This window comes from Chiloscyllium plagiosum, unplaced genomic scaffold (genome assembly GCF_037043375.1).
Source record: "Chiloscyllium plagiosum isolate Xiang-an unplaced genomic scaffold, Cpla_swu_hap1 HiC_scaffold_22, whole genome shotgun sequence".
NCBI classification, from domain to species: Eukaryota; Metazoa; Chordata; class Chondrichthyes; order Orectolobiformes; family Hemiscylliidae; genus Chiloscyllium; species Chiloscyllium plagiosum.
The window spans coordinates 20829702-20844928 of NW_028270160.1; the positions used below are offsets into that span (position 1 = coordinate 20829702).

Genomic DNA, 15227 nt, shown 5'->3' on the forward strand with positions numbered 1-15227 from the left:
TATCATTAACAAGTTCCATTGAGATACCAGACAGGTAATTAACTATCTCCATAGAGAAATAGGACAGGTAATTAATGAGCTCTTAAGAGTTACTGGACAGTCGAGCAGGAAGAACGACAGTTTAACTGGACAAGTTATTACCAACTCCTTTTTATGGATCCTTAGGGATAACAAGCAGATTAATGAGCTCTTTAGGAATTCAGAAATACAAAGGTTTATTGAACACACCTATGATCGTCTGTGTGGAAAAGGCAAGACCTCAATAGGTTTGGTGGATAAGTACAATATGTAAGAATATAAAAAGGACCAGGCAATTTGGTCCTTCAAGCCCTCCATCATTCACTGAGATAATAACTGACCCTCTACTTCAACATTGTTTTCATATATTGTGTATTACTTCATATCTTAAGTATGCAGAAACTTGTTGGTTTATAGGGTAACATGAGCAATTAAGATATTGGTTTTACAGTTCTTTTGCCAGGACAAGGCATCTCTTCAAAATACAAGCTTTCCGTACGTTTTGTCTTCGAAATGTGAAGTAGCCAAGAGAAACAATGAAAACTGAAAAATATATTGTTTGTAGTACTTGTACTTGCAAAACGATACGGCTGTACTCTGCTGTTGAATTTCTAGAGCTATGTGTGTTTTATTTTCTTAGAAGCTAAACAAATGTACAAGTCGGTCATTTGACCTAAAACAAAACAGACCTGAAGATGCTGGAGATCTGAAACAAAACCAGAATTTGCTGGAGAAACTCAGCAGGTCTGGCAGCATCATGGGGAGGGAAGTGTTGCCATTTCTAGTCATCAGAACTAATAGCACTAGCCTGTTGCTTGTTGGTGGAGCCATGGTTGGGGGTAGATAGGTGGACAAGTCTGAAAACTGGTGCTCAGCCTCCCAGGCCATTGTTCACAACTGTCACCAACCTCATCTCATTTATGCCTGTCTCCTTGTGGAGTATCTGGAAGGTTTATTGTTCCAATCCTATTCAGGCCACCACTCAAAACTCTTTCTCCAGTACATAGATGACATCGTTACTTCAAACTGGAAAAAGTTATGAATTTCACTTTCTTTTTCCACCCTGCCCTCACTTGATCCATCTTTGCCTTCTCCATTCCCTGCCTCAGTATCTTTGTTTCCATTTCTGGGAATAGGCTGGCTACTGATAGGCATTACAAACCCAACTCCCACAGTTACCTGAAGTATACATCCTCATACCATGCTTACTGTAAGGAATCCATCCCATTCTCCCAATTTCTATATTTGAGTTGCATCTGTTCTAATGATGCCACCTTCTGCAGTTGAGCCCTAGAAATGTTCATCTTTTTCCTCAACTAAGGATTTCCCGCTACTGTGGTTGTACTTTTAATGGGATACTGCAACCAGACGCATTCCCTTCCCCTCCCTGGTCAGCACTGCACAGGGATCTTTCCCCCTGGGACACCCTCGTCCATTTGTCCTCCCAACACCACAGCACAGTACCCTCCTATGCAATCCTGGAAAATGTATTACCTTCCTGTTTATCTCCCCTCAGTATTCAAGGCTCAGACATGCCTTCCAGATGAATCTGGCCTAATGTATTCATTGCTCACAATGTGGTCTCTCTATACTGGGTGACCATTTTGCTGAACACCTGTGCTCTGTCCTTAAACAGTGGCCCCAAGCTTCCAGCTGCCTGTCTCTTCAAATCACCACCATAGTACCACACCAACATATCTGTCTCAGACCTATTAACAGTGAGACTTAGCACATACGTGAAGGACCTTGTAGCATTTATGACTCAGTAACTTTTACAGCCTGATATGTCCTTGTAATTTTTTTTTCTTGCCCACCGCACCACGACAGCCATGTCCTGTCTGGGAGTGGATTACTTTCAGCACATCCTACCCATTGAGTTCTACTCTTAGCTCTCTCTTTCACTTACTCAGCTTTTCCTCTGTCCTGGCTTACTACCAACAAGCCCCTTTTGTCTCTTGACCCTCTTTATCTGACGCTTTTCCCTCTTGCGCTTTCTCTCTCTCTCGTGTCCACACTCGTCCACACCATCCTGCACACTGATGCGCTCCTGACCCACCCACCCTTTCTCCCTCCCTTCCCCCCACCCGCCTCTTCACCCACCCGCCTCTTCACCCACCCGCCTCTTCACCCACCCGCCTCTTCACCCACCCGCCTCTTCACCCACCCGCCTCTTCACCCACCCGCCTCTTCACCCACCCGCCTCTTCACCCACCCGCCTCTTCACCCACCCGCCTCTTCACCCACCCGCCTCTTCACCCACCCGCCTCTTCACCCACCCGCCTCTTCACCCACCCGCCTCTTCACCCACCCGCCTCTTCACCCACCCGCCTCTTCACCCACCCGCCTCTTCACCCACCCGCCTCTTCACCCACCCGCCTCTTCCCCCACCCGCCTCTTCCCCCCACCCGCCTCTTCCCCCCACCCGCCTCTTCCCCCCACCCGCCTCTTCCCCCCACCCGCCTCTTCCCCCCACCCGCCTCTTCCCCCCACCCGCCTCTTCCCCCCACCCGCCTCTTCCCCCCACCCGCCTCTTCCCCCCACCCGCCTCTTCCCCCCACCCGCCTCTTCCCCCCACCCGCCTCTTCCCCCCACCCGCCTCTTCCCCCCACCCGCCTCTTCCCCCCACCCGCCTCTTCCCCCCACCCGCCTCTTCCCCCCACCCGCCTCTTCCCCCCACCCGCCTCTTCCCCCCACCCGCCTCTTCCCCCCACCCGCCTCTTCCCCCCACCCGCCTCTTCCCCCCCACCCGCCTCTTCCCCCCCACCCGCCTCTTCCCCCCCACCCGCCTCTTCCCCCCCACCCGCCTCTTCCCCCCCACCCGCCTCTTCCCCCCCACCCGCCTCTTCCCCCCCACCCGCCTCTTCCCCCCCACCCGCCTCTTCCCCCCCACCCGCCTCTTCCCCCCCACCCGCCTCTTCCCCCCCACCCGCCTCTTCCCCCCCACCCGCCTCTTTCCCCCCACCCGCCTCTTCCCCCCACCCGCCTCTTCCCCCCACCCGCCTCTTCCCCCCACCCGCCTCTTCCCCCCACCCGCCTCTTCCCCCCACCCGCCTCTTCCCCCCACCCGCCTCTTCCCCCCACCCGCCTCTTCCCCCCACCCGCCTCTTCCCCCGCCCCCCCGCCCTTCCTTCCCCACGCCCCCTTATCCCCGCCCCTCCGCCCTTCCTTCCCCACGCCCCCTTATCCCCGCCCGCCCGCTCTTGTCTCCCCCCTCCCTCCCGCCCGCCCGCTCTTGTCTCCCCCCTCCCTCCCGCCCGTCCGCTCTTGTCTCCCCCCTCCCGCCCGCCCGTCCGCTCTTGTCTCCCCCCTCCCGCCCGCCCGTCCGCTCTTGTCTCCCCCCTCCCTCTCGCCCGCCCGCTCTTGTCTCCCCCCTCCCTCTCGCCCGCCCGCTCTTGTCTCCCCCCTCCCTCTCGCCCGCCCGCTCTTGTCTCCCCCCTCCCTCCCGCCCGCCCGCTCTTGTCTCTCCCCACGCCCGCCCGCTCTTGTCTCTCCCCACGCCCGCCCGCCCTCTCTTGTCTCCCGCCCGCCCGCTCTTGTCTCCCCCCTCCCGCCCGCCCGCTCTTGTCTCTCCCCACGCCCGCCCGCCCGCCCGCTCTTGTCTCTCCCCACGCCCGCCCGCCCGCTCTTGTCTCTCCCCACGCCCGCCCGCCCGATCTTGTCTCCCCCCTCCCGCCCGCCCGCTCTTGTCTCCCTCCCCACGCCCGCCCGCTCTTGTCTCTCCCCCCCCTCCCGCCCGCCCGCTCTTGTCTCTCCCCCCCCCCTCCCGCCCGCCCGCTCTTGTCTCTCCCCCCCCCCCTCCCGCCCGCCCGCTCTTGTCTCTCCCCCCCTCCCTCCCGCCCGCCCGCTCTTGTCTCTCCCCACGCCCGCCCGCCCCCCCGCTCTTGTCTCCCCCCTCCCGCCCGCTCTTGTCTCCCCCCTCCCGCCCGCCCGCCCGCTCTTGTCTCTCCCCACGCCCGCCCGCCCGCCCGCTCTTGTCTACCCCCTCCCTCCCGCCCGCTCTTGTCTACCCCCTCCCGCCCGCCCGCTCTTGTCTCTCCCCACGCCCGCCCGCCCGCCCGCTCTTGTCTCTCCCCACGCCCGCCCGCCCTTGTCTACCCCCTCCCTCTCGCCCGCCCGCTCTTGTCTCTCTCCCCCCCTCCCGCCCGCTCTTGTCTCTCCCCCCCCTCCCGCCCGCCCGCTCTTGTCTCTCCCCCCCCCCCCCGCCCGCCCGCTCTTGTCTCCCCCCTCCCTCCCGCCCGCTCGCTCTTGTCTCTCCCCCCCCCTCCCGCCCGCTCGCTCTTGTCTCCCCCCTCCCGCCCGCCCGCTCGCTCTTGTCTCCCCCCTCCCGCCCGCCCGCTCGCTCTTGTCTCCCCCCTCCCGCCCGCCCGCCCGCTCTTGTCTCCCCCCTCCCGCCCGCCCGCCCGCTCTTGTCTCCCCCCCTCCCTCCCGCCCGCCCGCTCGCTCTTGTCTCCCCCCTCCCTCCCGCCCGCCCGCTCTTGTCTCCCCCCTCCCGCCCGCTCTTGTCTCTCCCCACGCCCGCCCGCCCGCCCGCCCGCTCTTGTCTCTCCCCACGCCCGCCCGCTCTTGTCTACCCCCTCCCTCCCGCCCGCTCTTGTCTACCCCCTCCCTCTCGCCAGCCCGCTCTTGTCTCTCCCCCCCCCCTCCCGCCCGCCCGCCCGCTCTTGTCTCTCCCCCCCCCCTCCCGCCCGCCCGCTCTTGTCTCTTCCCCCCCCTCCCGCCCGCTCTTGTCTCTCCCCCCCCCCCCCGCCCGCTCGCTCTTGTCTCTCCCCACCCCTCCCGCCCGCTCTTGTCTCCCCCCTCCCGCCCGCCCGCTCTTGTCTCCCCCCTCCCGCCCGCCCGCCCGCTCTTGTCTCCCCCCTCCCGCCCGCCCGCCCGCTCTTGTCTCCCCCCTCCCGCCCGCCCGCCCGCTCTTGTCTCCCCCCTCCCTCCCGCCCGCCCGCTCTTTTTCCCCCCCCCCCCCCTCCCGCCCGCCCGCTCTTGTCTCCCCCCTCCCTCCCGCCCGCCCGCTCTTGTCTCCCCCCTCCCTCCCGCCCGCCCGCTCTTGTCTCCCCCCTCCCTCCCGCCCGCCCGCTCTTGTCTCCCCCCTCCCTCCCGCCCGCCCGCTCTTGTCTCCCCCCTCCCTCCCGCCCGCCCGCTCTTGTCTCCCCCCTCCCGCCCGCCCGCCCGCTCTTGTCTCCCCCCTCCCGCCCGCCCGCCCGCTCTTGTCTCCCCCCTCCCGCCCGCCCGCCCGCTCTTGTCTCCCCCCTCCCGCCCGCCCGCCCGCTCTTGTCTCCCCCCTCCCGCCCGCTCTTGTCTCCCCCCTCCCGCCCGCCCGCCCGCTCTTGTCTCCCCCCTCCCTCCCGCCCGCCCGCTCTTGTCTCCCCCCTCCCTCCCGCCCGCCCGCTCTTGTCTCCCCCCTCCCTCCCGCCCGCCCGCTCTTGTCTCCCCCCTCCCGCCCGCCCGCCAGCTCTTGTCTCCCCCCTCCCGCCCGCCCGCCCGCTCTTGTCTCTCCCCACGCCCGCTCTTGTCTACCCCCTCCCTCCCACCCGCTCTTGTCTCCCACTTCCCTCTCGCCCGCCCGCTCTTGTCTCCCACTTCCCTCTCGCCCGCCCGCTCTTGTCTCTCCCCCCCTCCCGCCCGCCCGCTCTTGTCTCTCCCCCCCCTCCCGCCCGCCCCCTCTTGTCTCTCCCCCCCCCCTCCCGCCCGCCCGCTCTTGTCTACCCCCTCCCTCCCGCCCGCCCGCTCTTGTCTACCCCCTCCCTCCCGCCCGCCCGCTCTTGTCTCCCCCCTCCCGCCCTCCCGCTCTTGTCTCCCCACTGCCGCCTGCCCGCCCGCTCTTGTCTCCCCCCTCCCGCCCGCCCGCTCTTGTCTCCCCACGCCCGCCCGCCCGCTCTTGTCTCCCCACGCCCGCCTGCCCGCCCGCTCTTGTCTCCCCTCCCGCCCGCCCCCCCGCCCGCTCTTGTCGCCCCTCCCGCCCGCCCCCCGCCCGCTCTTGTCGCCCCTCCCGCCCGCCCCCCGCCCGCTCTTGTCGCCCCTCCCGCCCGCCCCCCGCCCGCTCTTGTCGCCCCTCCCGCCCGCCCCCCGCCCGCTCTTGTCGCCCCTCCCGCCCGCCCCCCCGCCCGCTCTTGTCGCCCCTCCCGCCCGCCCCCCGCCCGCTCTTGTCGCCCCTCCCGCCCGCCCGCCCGCCCCCCCGCCCGCTCTTGTCCCCCTCCCGCCCGCCCCCCCGCCCGCTCTTGTTGCCCCTCCCGCCCGCCCCCCCGCCCGCTCTTGTCGCCCCTCCCGCCCGCCCCCCCGCCCGCTCTTGTCGCCCCTCCCGCCCGCCCCCCCGCCCGCTCTTGTCGCCCCTCCCGCCCGCCCCCCCGCCCGCTCTTGTCGCCCCTCCCGCCCGCCCCCCCGCCCGCTCTTGTCGCCCCTCCCGCCCGCCCCCCCGCCCGCTCTTGTCGCCCCTCCCGCCCGCTCTTGTCGCCCCTCCCGCCCGCTCCCCCGCCCGCTCTTGTCGCCCCTCCCGCCCGCCCCCCCGCCCGCTCTTGTCGCCCCTCCCGCCCGCCCCCCCGCCCGCTCTTGTCGCCCCTCCCGCCCGCCCCCCCGCCCGCTCTTGTCGCCCCTCCCGCCCGCCCCCCCGCCCGCTCTTGTCGCCCCTCCCGCCCGCCCCCCCGCCCGCTCTTGTCGCCCCTCCCGCCCGCCCCCCCGCCCGCTCTTGTCGCCCCTCCCGCCCGCCCCCCCGCCCGCTCTTGTCGCCCCTCCCGCCCGCCCCCCCGCCCGCTCTTGTCGCCCCTCCCGCCCGCCCCCCCGCCCGCTCTTGTCGCCCCTCCCGCCCGCCCCCCCGCCCGCTCTTGTCGCTCCTCCCGCCCGCCCCCCCGCCCGCTCTTGTCGCCCCTCCCGCCCGCCCCCCCGCCCGCTCTTGTCGCCCCTCCCGCCCGCCCCCCCGCCCGCTCTTGTCGCCCCTCCCGCCCGCCCCCCCGCCCGCTCTTGTCGCCCCTCCCGCCCGCCCCCCCGCCCGCTCTTGTCGCCCCTCCCGCCCGCCCCCCCGCCCGCTCTTGTCGCCCCTCCCGCCCGCCCCCCCGCCCGCTCTTGTCGCCCCTCCCGCCCGCCCCCCCGCCCGCTCTTGTCGCCCCTCCCGCCCGCCCCCCCGCCCGCTCTTGTCGCCCCTCCCGCCCGCCCCCCCGCCCGCTCTTGTCGCCCCTCCCGCCCGCCCCCCCGCCCGCTCTTGTCGCCCCTCCCGCCCTTGTCGCCCCTCCCGCCCGCCCCCCCGCCCGCTCTTGTCTCCCCTCCCGCCCGCCCCCCCGCCCGCTCTTGTCGCCCCTCCCGCCCGCCCCCCGCCCGCTCTTGTCGCCCCTCCCGCCCGCCCCCCCGCCCGCTCTTGTCGCCCCTCCCGCCCGCCCCCCCGCCCGCTCTTGTCGCCCCTCCCGCCCGCCCCCCCGCCCGCTCTTGTCGCCCCTCCCGCCCGCCCCCCCGCCCGCTCTTGTCGCCCCTCCCGCCCGCCCCCCCGCCCGCTCTTGTCGCCCCTCCCGCCCGCCCCCCCGCCCGCTCTTGTCGCCCCTCCCGCCCGCTCTTGTCGCCCCTCCCGCCCGCCCCTCCCGCCCGCTCTTGTCGCCCCTCCCGCCCGCCCCCCCGCCCGCTCTTGTCGCCCCTCCCGCCCGCTCTCCCCACCCCCCCTCTCACCCGCCTTTTTCTCTCTCCCTCTCTTCTCTTCTCCCCCCGTCCAACTCACTCTTCTCCCCCACCCACCACCCGCTCTTCTCTCTTCTTCCCCACCCACCCACCCATCCTTGTCTTCTCCCCCCCACCTCCTTTGTTTACCCCCCCCGCCCACGTGCTTTCCCACCCACACTCTCTCCTGTGTACCCACCTGCTCTCCTATGCACCGACGCGCGCTCATCCCCTTTTTTTCCTGTGCTTCCTCACTCCTGTGCCTCCCGACCCTGCGCGCGCATGCTCTCTCATTTTCCTTCTCCCGTACACCCATGCACTCTTCCTCCTCCTCTTCCCTTCACCCACAGTGCACATGCTCTCTCCACCTCAACTCTTTTTTCCCCCCCCCCCACCTCCATCTTATAGTGCCTCCATTTCCTACCTGCTATCAGTTTTAATGGAGTTTCTGCAAAAATTTGTATTTGTATCATAAGTCATTTAGCTTAATTAAACTCAACAGTAAGTAAATTCATACTTGAAAAATAATACCATTTGTTTGGCTTTGACTAAATCTCACCTTACCAAGTTTAAATTATTTTCAAATGTGAACCTGACAATATTCTGTTCCATACAGGATCACTTTAATTTTATGACTTCAAAATTAGTACTGTGATATCTCAGTTTTGACAACACTATTTTATGTTTCATCTGTCATAGTGTGCCCTATCAAATTAGTTCGACTTAAATTGGTAGTTAGGTTTGGATTCTCATTATAAGATTGTATATAAATTTCTGTAACATTGTCTTCAAATTGAATATTTCTACAATTAATTTCGCTTCCATTTGTCACGTGTGGTAATTAGGGCCTGCCTCTTTAACCTTTTAACCATTGACCACCTTATCCTCCAGCTTGTCTGACATGAGAACGACATCAGAAGAAGAAAGGGCACGACAAATTACTGCCACACTTATATAAATTGAACTGTTCTCAGTTTTCACCACAGCTAATTCGATCCAGTTCACCTCACTCATTTTTCTGAGTGAGATCAAAAAAGGAGCCATGAATGAACAAGTCCATCATGTCCTTGACACATCAATGTGAGAATGAAAAGCAGGCCATGAGGGAGGGTTCCTGTCTTTAGAGTTCAGACAATACCTGATGAAAGAATGCCTCATTCAAATCAACCCTATAGCAAGTAGGGCAGAACGCCTCACATCACTATCGCAGACCAGTTAAGATTTAGCAGGTTTGATTCACCAGGCACCAACCACCTTCTTGTAGTTGTGACCTTTGTTGTAATGTGACCTTTTCTTGTCTCCCTGACCTGAAGCCTCCCACTGCTGCTAAAGGCTATTTTAGATTCTGATTCAATTTGGTTATGCTGGGAACCCCAGCAGTGTTAATAAGGTAAAATTTCCAGGTCATGACTTGAGCAACATGGTTGTAACTTTCTAAACTGTACCAATTTAAGAAAATTGAGCTGCAAGTAACATTTGACTTATTTTTATATATGAGGTGATGTCCTACTTTCCAAAAGATGTAATTGTTTGGTATTTACAGAAAATAATAAGACTTTATATCCTAGCTTGGATTGGAGCATTTTTTAAGATGTAGGTAATAAAAATAAAGGATATTGTCTTAGTCACAAATGTCTGTTAATCCAAAAGATAACAATCAAAACTCTGAAATTTAAACTAGTTTTATTAACCTCTGTTCCACTTGGAGATTAGGCATTGATATTGGTATTACAAATTCCAAATCTTTGGTTTATTTTGCAAACAAGTTTGGAGTATAAAAATATATATCACTTCTTTTAGTGGCAAAATGAGTTTTCATCACTGGAATAAATAATCAAGAGAAGAAGTATGAAATGTTAAGTAGAGGAGGGAGCAAAGGGACCGTATTGAGGATTATTGCAATAGAAACATTGTTCAAGCTGAAATGGGAGTTCAGCTCTCTTGGTTGTGCTGTTGTGATTGAACTTTGAACAACAAGTTAATTTCCTGTACTCTGAAGACCATGAAATTAGTGAGTTCAAATAGAAATTTCTTAATAAATTATAGATCTGATCCATTTTATTTAAATGCTGTGAAGTGGCGAGAGTCATTTTGAAAGTGCACTCTGGCACTGTAATGCACTAAATGTGTGCAGCGAAAGAGGGCAGATCTGACCTGTCATGGAAAGATTTTAGAAGTACCTGAGGATATAAAGTAGATAAGATTATGGGAATATTAATTCATGTGATGAACTTTTAAAATTTTGGTTTACTCAAGTTCCTAAATATAGATGAATGCAAATTTGAAATTTTGATATTTTAAGTGGCGAATAAGGAAACTGGGAGAAAGAAAATAGAAAAGTGAACCGTGCTGAATTATTGTTTTGACTCTTTTATGTAGTCAAGTTAAAGGAAAAAAATAGTTTTAAATTGATCAAGTGCCTCGACTGTGACTACCTTTTGGATAAACTAATCTAGCATTGTGCAGCAGTTGGAGGAGGCTAGCAGTTACTTGCCATGTGTGTTGATTTGCAAAGACCATTACAGTCACACCTGGATTGGCCTGTAATTCTTAAGTTGTGGAGAAGCTCCTAAAGAATGGACATCCGGAAATTAAAAAGGAGGATTAGCATGGGCGTGCATCAAAGTTTTACACATGACACATCGTTATAGTGGATCGATAATGGATTTTCATTTAAATGAATGATTGTATAGTTACCCTGAACTTCAAGTTAGAATTTTTCTTTTTCTTATTCCAGTTTAACCAAACCTACAAATTCTGAAGATACAAAAACACTAGTATCCACTGACAGACATAAATGTCAAGAAAATAATCAACATTCAAGTAATGCATTCAAGCAACATCACTTTGAACGCTATGGGGAGAAAAACAGAGTAAGTGTAATAAATTTTTAACACTTATATAATGACATCCAAACACTTATCATGTATCAAGCCCAATAAAGTGCTGTTTGTTTTGAGATTAATCTTCCACTTTTTGACTCATTTCAGGACTCATTTAAGCTGAAATTGATTTTCATTGTGTTCCTGTTATAGCCATGACTGCTCTGATGATATTTTTAAATGTTAGTCCTTTGGTAAAATGTTCAACTTTATAGTTTCATTTTTGGATTAAATTTATTGTGAAGAGTTATTTAATCAATGATTTTTGTGGTATATTGCTAAGTACTACTTCTCCCTTCATGGATTTGGTATGTTGGAGCCACTACAATTACTGCTTTTTTATTTATCTTGTGTCTTTCCAATTTCTACATCCACTTTTATAGAGTCATAGATGTACAGCACGGAAACAGATCCTTTGGCCCAACTCGTCCATGCCGACCAGAATCCCAACCCAATCTAGTCCCACCTGCCAGCATCCGGCCCATATCCCTCCACACCCTTCCTATTCATGTACCCATTCAAATGCTTTTTAAATGTTGCAATTGTACTAGCCCTCACCACTTCCTATGTCAGCCCATTCCACACATACACCACCCTCTGCGTGAAAAAGTTGCTTCTTGGGTTTCTTTTATATCCTTCCCTTCTCACCCTAAACCTATGCCCTCTAGTTCTGGATTCCCCCACCCCAGGGAAAAGACTTTCTATTTACCCTCTCCATGCCCCTCATGATTTTATAAACCTCTGAGGTCACCCCTCAGCCTCTGACTGTCCAGGGAAAACAGCCCCAGCCTATTCAACCTCTCCCTATAGCTTAAATCCTCCAACCCTGGCAACATCCTTGTAAATCTTTTCTGAACCCTTTCAAGTTTCACAACATCGTTCCGATAGGAAGGAGTCCAGAATTGCGTACAATATTCCAAAAGTGGCCTAACCAATGTCCTGTACAGCCGCAACATGACCTCCTAACTCCTGTACTCAATACTCTGACCAAACTCCTCCTTCACTATCCTATCTACCTGCGACTTTACTTTCAAGGAGCTATGAACCTGCACTCCAAGGTCTCTTTGTTCAGCAACACTCCCTAGGACCTTACCATTAAGTATATAAGTCCTGCTAAGATTTGCTTTCCCAAAAGGCAACACCTTGCATTTATCTCAATTAAACTCCATCTGCCTCTTCTCAGCCCATTGGCTCATCTAATCCAGATCCCGTTGTAATCCAAAGTAACCTTCTTCACTGTCCACTACACCTCCAATTTGGGTGTCATCTGCAAACTTACTAACTATACTTATGCTCACATCCAAATCACTTATATAAATGATGAAAAGTAGTGGACCCAGCACCGATCCTTGTGGAACTCCACTGGTCATAGGCCTCCAATCTGAAAAACAATCCTCCACCACCACCCTCTGTCTTCTACCTTTGAGCCAGTTCTGTACCCAAATGGCTAGTTCTGCCTGTATTCTGTGAGATCTAACCATGCTAATCAGTCTCTCATGGGGAACCTTCTCGAAAGCCTTCTGGGTTATGTTAATTCAGCTGATTCTCTTTTGGGGGGAGCAAAAATTATTGCTTGTATTTTAAGCAAATGTTTGTTTTACACCATTCCAATTAAATAGTTGACTGGTTTGAGCACTAGATTAGCCTGGTGAACTCAGCAGCTGCATTAAAATGAGTTATTTTAAAATTTCTCAGTTGACTGTTGTCATTAGTAAAGTGAAACATACTTTAGAAGAGATCAAAAGGATAAAAGGTTTGCTTCACCATAAGAAGAGATATGTTGAGTGTATTTAAGACTGCGATAGGTTTCTGATTGTCAAGGGTTACAGGGAGAATGGGGTTGAGAAACTTATCAGCCATGATTGAATGGCAGAGCAGACTCGATGGACTGAATGGCCAACTTCTGTTCCTATGTCATTTATGGTCAACAAATTAAGTGATAGTGGAACACGGTGGCAGCTCTTGCTTTCCCTTGAACAATACGGCATGGTGCAGAGGGTTGAACTTTGGTAACTTGCTTTAAAAAGTGAACTTTAAATATAAAATGTTCTGATTATTTTCCTGATCACTACCTAGTTTTGTCCAACAAGTTGAGTACAGTAGATTGAAAAACGTTTGGATCACATTTTTGGTTTATTAGTCCAGAGCATGTTAGTAATTCTAATTGAGATATATAATTACTCTTGATTTTTACTATATGGTATCACTGAGCATTTGAGTTGACTCCCTCCACTTTGTCCTCAACAAGATGCCTTTGGTGTGGCTGCACTCACCTCCAGTGTTTGGTTTTGAGTTAGCCACAATGTATTCCAGTTAAATACTTGGATGTCTGAAGCCATCATTGAGCCTTGCCTCATTCCATATGCCATTGTAACCTACAGCTAGCCTTGTCATCTCTGTACTCAACTATTTGAAATACTCTTTGGCTGGCATCCCACGCTTCACTCTCAATAAACTTAAGCTCATCTAAATCTCTGCTATGCCTTTGATTTAAATAGCTCTTGATCCCTATACATCCAACTTAAAGTTCACAGTTGTCTGCTTCAACCCCTAAATGTCTTTGTCCCTTCTATTTTTTGTAACCTTCTGTCCTACACCACTCTCCTACAGAACTGATTATTTAACACTTGACTTTTGTTTATCCACCTCTGACATCACACCACCATTTCATCTGAAAACCTGCCCAAATCTGGCTCACAAATAGAGAAAGGTTAAATGACTGGCTGCTTATTATGGAGGGAACAGTTTAGATAATTGACCACAATACTGTTAAAAAGGTGGCTGTTTCAGCAATGTGGCGAGATTTAGAGAAATGGTGCTGAATCACATGAAGCCCTCTATAGCAATGATGTGAGAAAGGGTGGTGAGTAAGTTTCTGTTCCAAATTTGAATAAGTAATACCTGTCTAAGATCTACCTCTGATTTTAGTTTACCAAATTTTAAAATGTATTATTCAGCAGGTTGTGCATTTGTGTGGTGAAGACTAACGTAAAGTGCACAAATGTTATTCTAAAATCACATCATGGTAAAAATTGAATAGGTACTTTATTTGTGGATTTAAGTTTTATTATTCATAAAATATCTGTAAATGATGTATAGTTGAGTTGTATAAATTAAGTTTTTGTGATCCTTAATGTTTGGGAAATTTAATCGATACTTGGCTTGCAAGGAGTTTGCAAATTCCTTTATGCATTTCCTGTCAAACATGAAAGGCTTTATTTAGTGTGTTCAGTTTTTTTTAGAAATCTTATAACACAGCCTGGATTAATCCATAGCTGATTAAAGTGTAATTTGTAACCAGACATGGGATTCCAGTGTATCATTCCCATTTGCTTCTGTTTTATATGGAAGCCTTGGTCCAGGCATAACATTTCTTGGCAGCCTAGTTATACTTTAATCAGAATTTAATAGTAACAAAATTTTTATCAAAGTAACATGTTGACACATTGGCCAGTGAGTTTTCTCCACAGACTTTCACCTTGACAACTTTGATTCACTTGAATCAAGTGTCAGCAGAATGGTCTCCCTTTTTTTTGTGCATTTCACACATTACTTTATCAAAAATGTATTGAAGCTTTGCTGAATTTTTCTCTATGTATGGTTAATAACCATATATGCTGCCAATGACCAGTATGTAATTTGATGGAATTTTCGCATGAGGACTCTGCCACAATCCCCATAAGAGCACACTGAAAGAATTACCTGGGAAATTGAATTTTCTCTTGGAGAATTACTCTTTGTTTGGAACCCTCAAAGCCTCCATTTAAATCAGACTTCTGAGAGTTCCAATAAAATTAAGTAAAATGGTTACTCAGGGAAACTCCGATTGTTAAAATACATGGTCTACTCCTGAGTATCTGTTAAATTGTACCTCACGCCACCAACGGCATCTCCCCCAGATCACGCTCATGCCCCAAATTATCCCCCAGCAGAGTCATCTCACAAACACCAAAGCCCCTATCCTGCTGCATCTGATCCAAACCAACATCCCACTGGACCCACCCCAACTCTCTGCAGTCAAAACCAAACTGGCATCCAGCCTGGCCTGATCTTCCTTCCACCTGGCATTCTATCCAACTGGCAACTCATTCCTCTCTATTCTGACATTCTACCTCTAAAACCTGCCAAACTGGTGCTCTTGCCAGCTAGCATCCTACTCCCTTAGCACCTACCGATATACCCACCTGGCACGCTACCCTCCCAGTACCCTAACTTACCTAATGTACTTAGCCACTTTGACACCATTTGACAGCAGCTGTCAGGACCATTACATTTCAGAATTTGGTAACCCAACTGCTGTGAAAATCTCTAGCATCTGCAGTCTTCACTTTCTCCTGCTGTGAAAATTGGGCATGGTTTGTCTTCCTCTGACAGTTCTGCACTACAAAAGAACTGGAAAAATGGAAGTACAGTTACTCATTTCAAAGAGACCCCTGATTGGAATCTCCAATTAGAAGGATAACATAGTGGCTCAGTGATTTGTACTGCTGCCTCACAGGGCCAGGAACTCTGTTTGGTTTTCAGCCTTGGATGATTGACTGGTGTGGAGTTTGCACATTCTTCTCTTGTCTATGTGGGTTTCTGCTGACTGCTCCAGTTTCCACGCACAGCCCAAATACATGCAGTTTAGGTGGATTGGCCATGTTAAATTACCCCATTGTCTCCAGAGATGTGCAGGCTTTATGGATTATCCATGGT

The 15227-nt window shown here is 54.2% G+C and overlaps 1 protein-coding gene across 1 annotated transcript in view; it reads left to right on the top strand.

Annotated features, from left to right (window-relative positions):
* The window catches only part of rab11fip2 (RAB11 family interacting protein 2 (class I)), a 108061-nt gene that overhangs the window by 76548 nt on the left and 16286 nt on the right, over positions 1–15227 (top strand). Inside the window, exon 4 of the mRNA XM_043712845.2 lies at positions 10385–10520. Within this exon, the coding sequence (XP_043568780.1) occupies positions 10385–10520 (136 nt within the window). The remainder of the gene's footprint in view (positions 1–10384; positions 10521–15227) is intronic.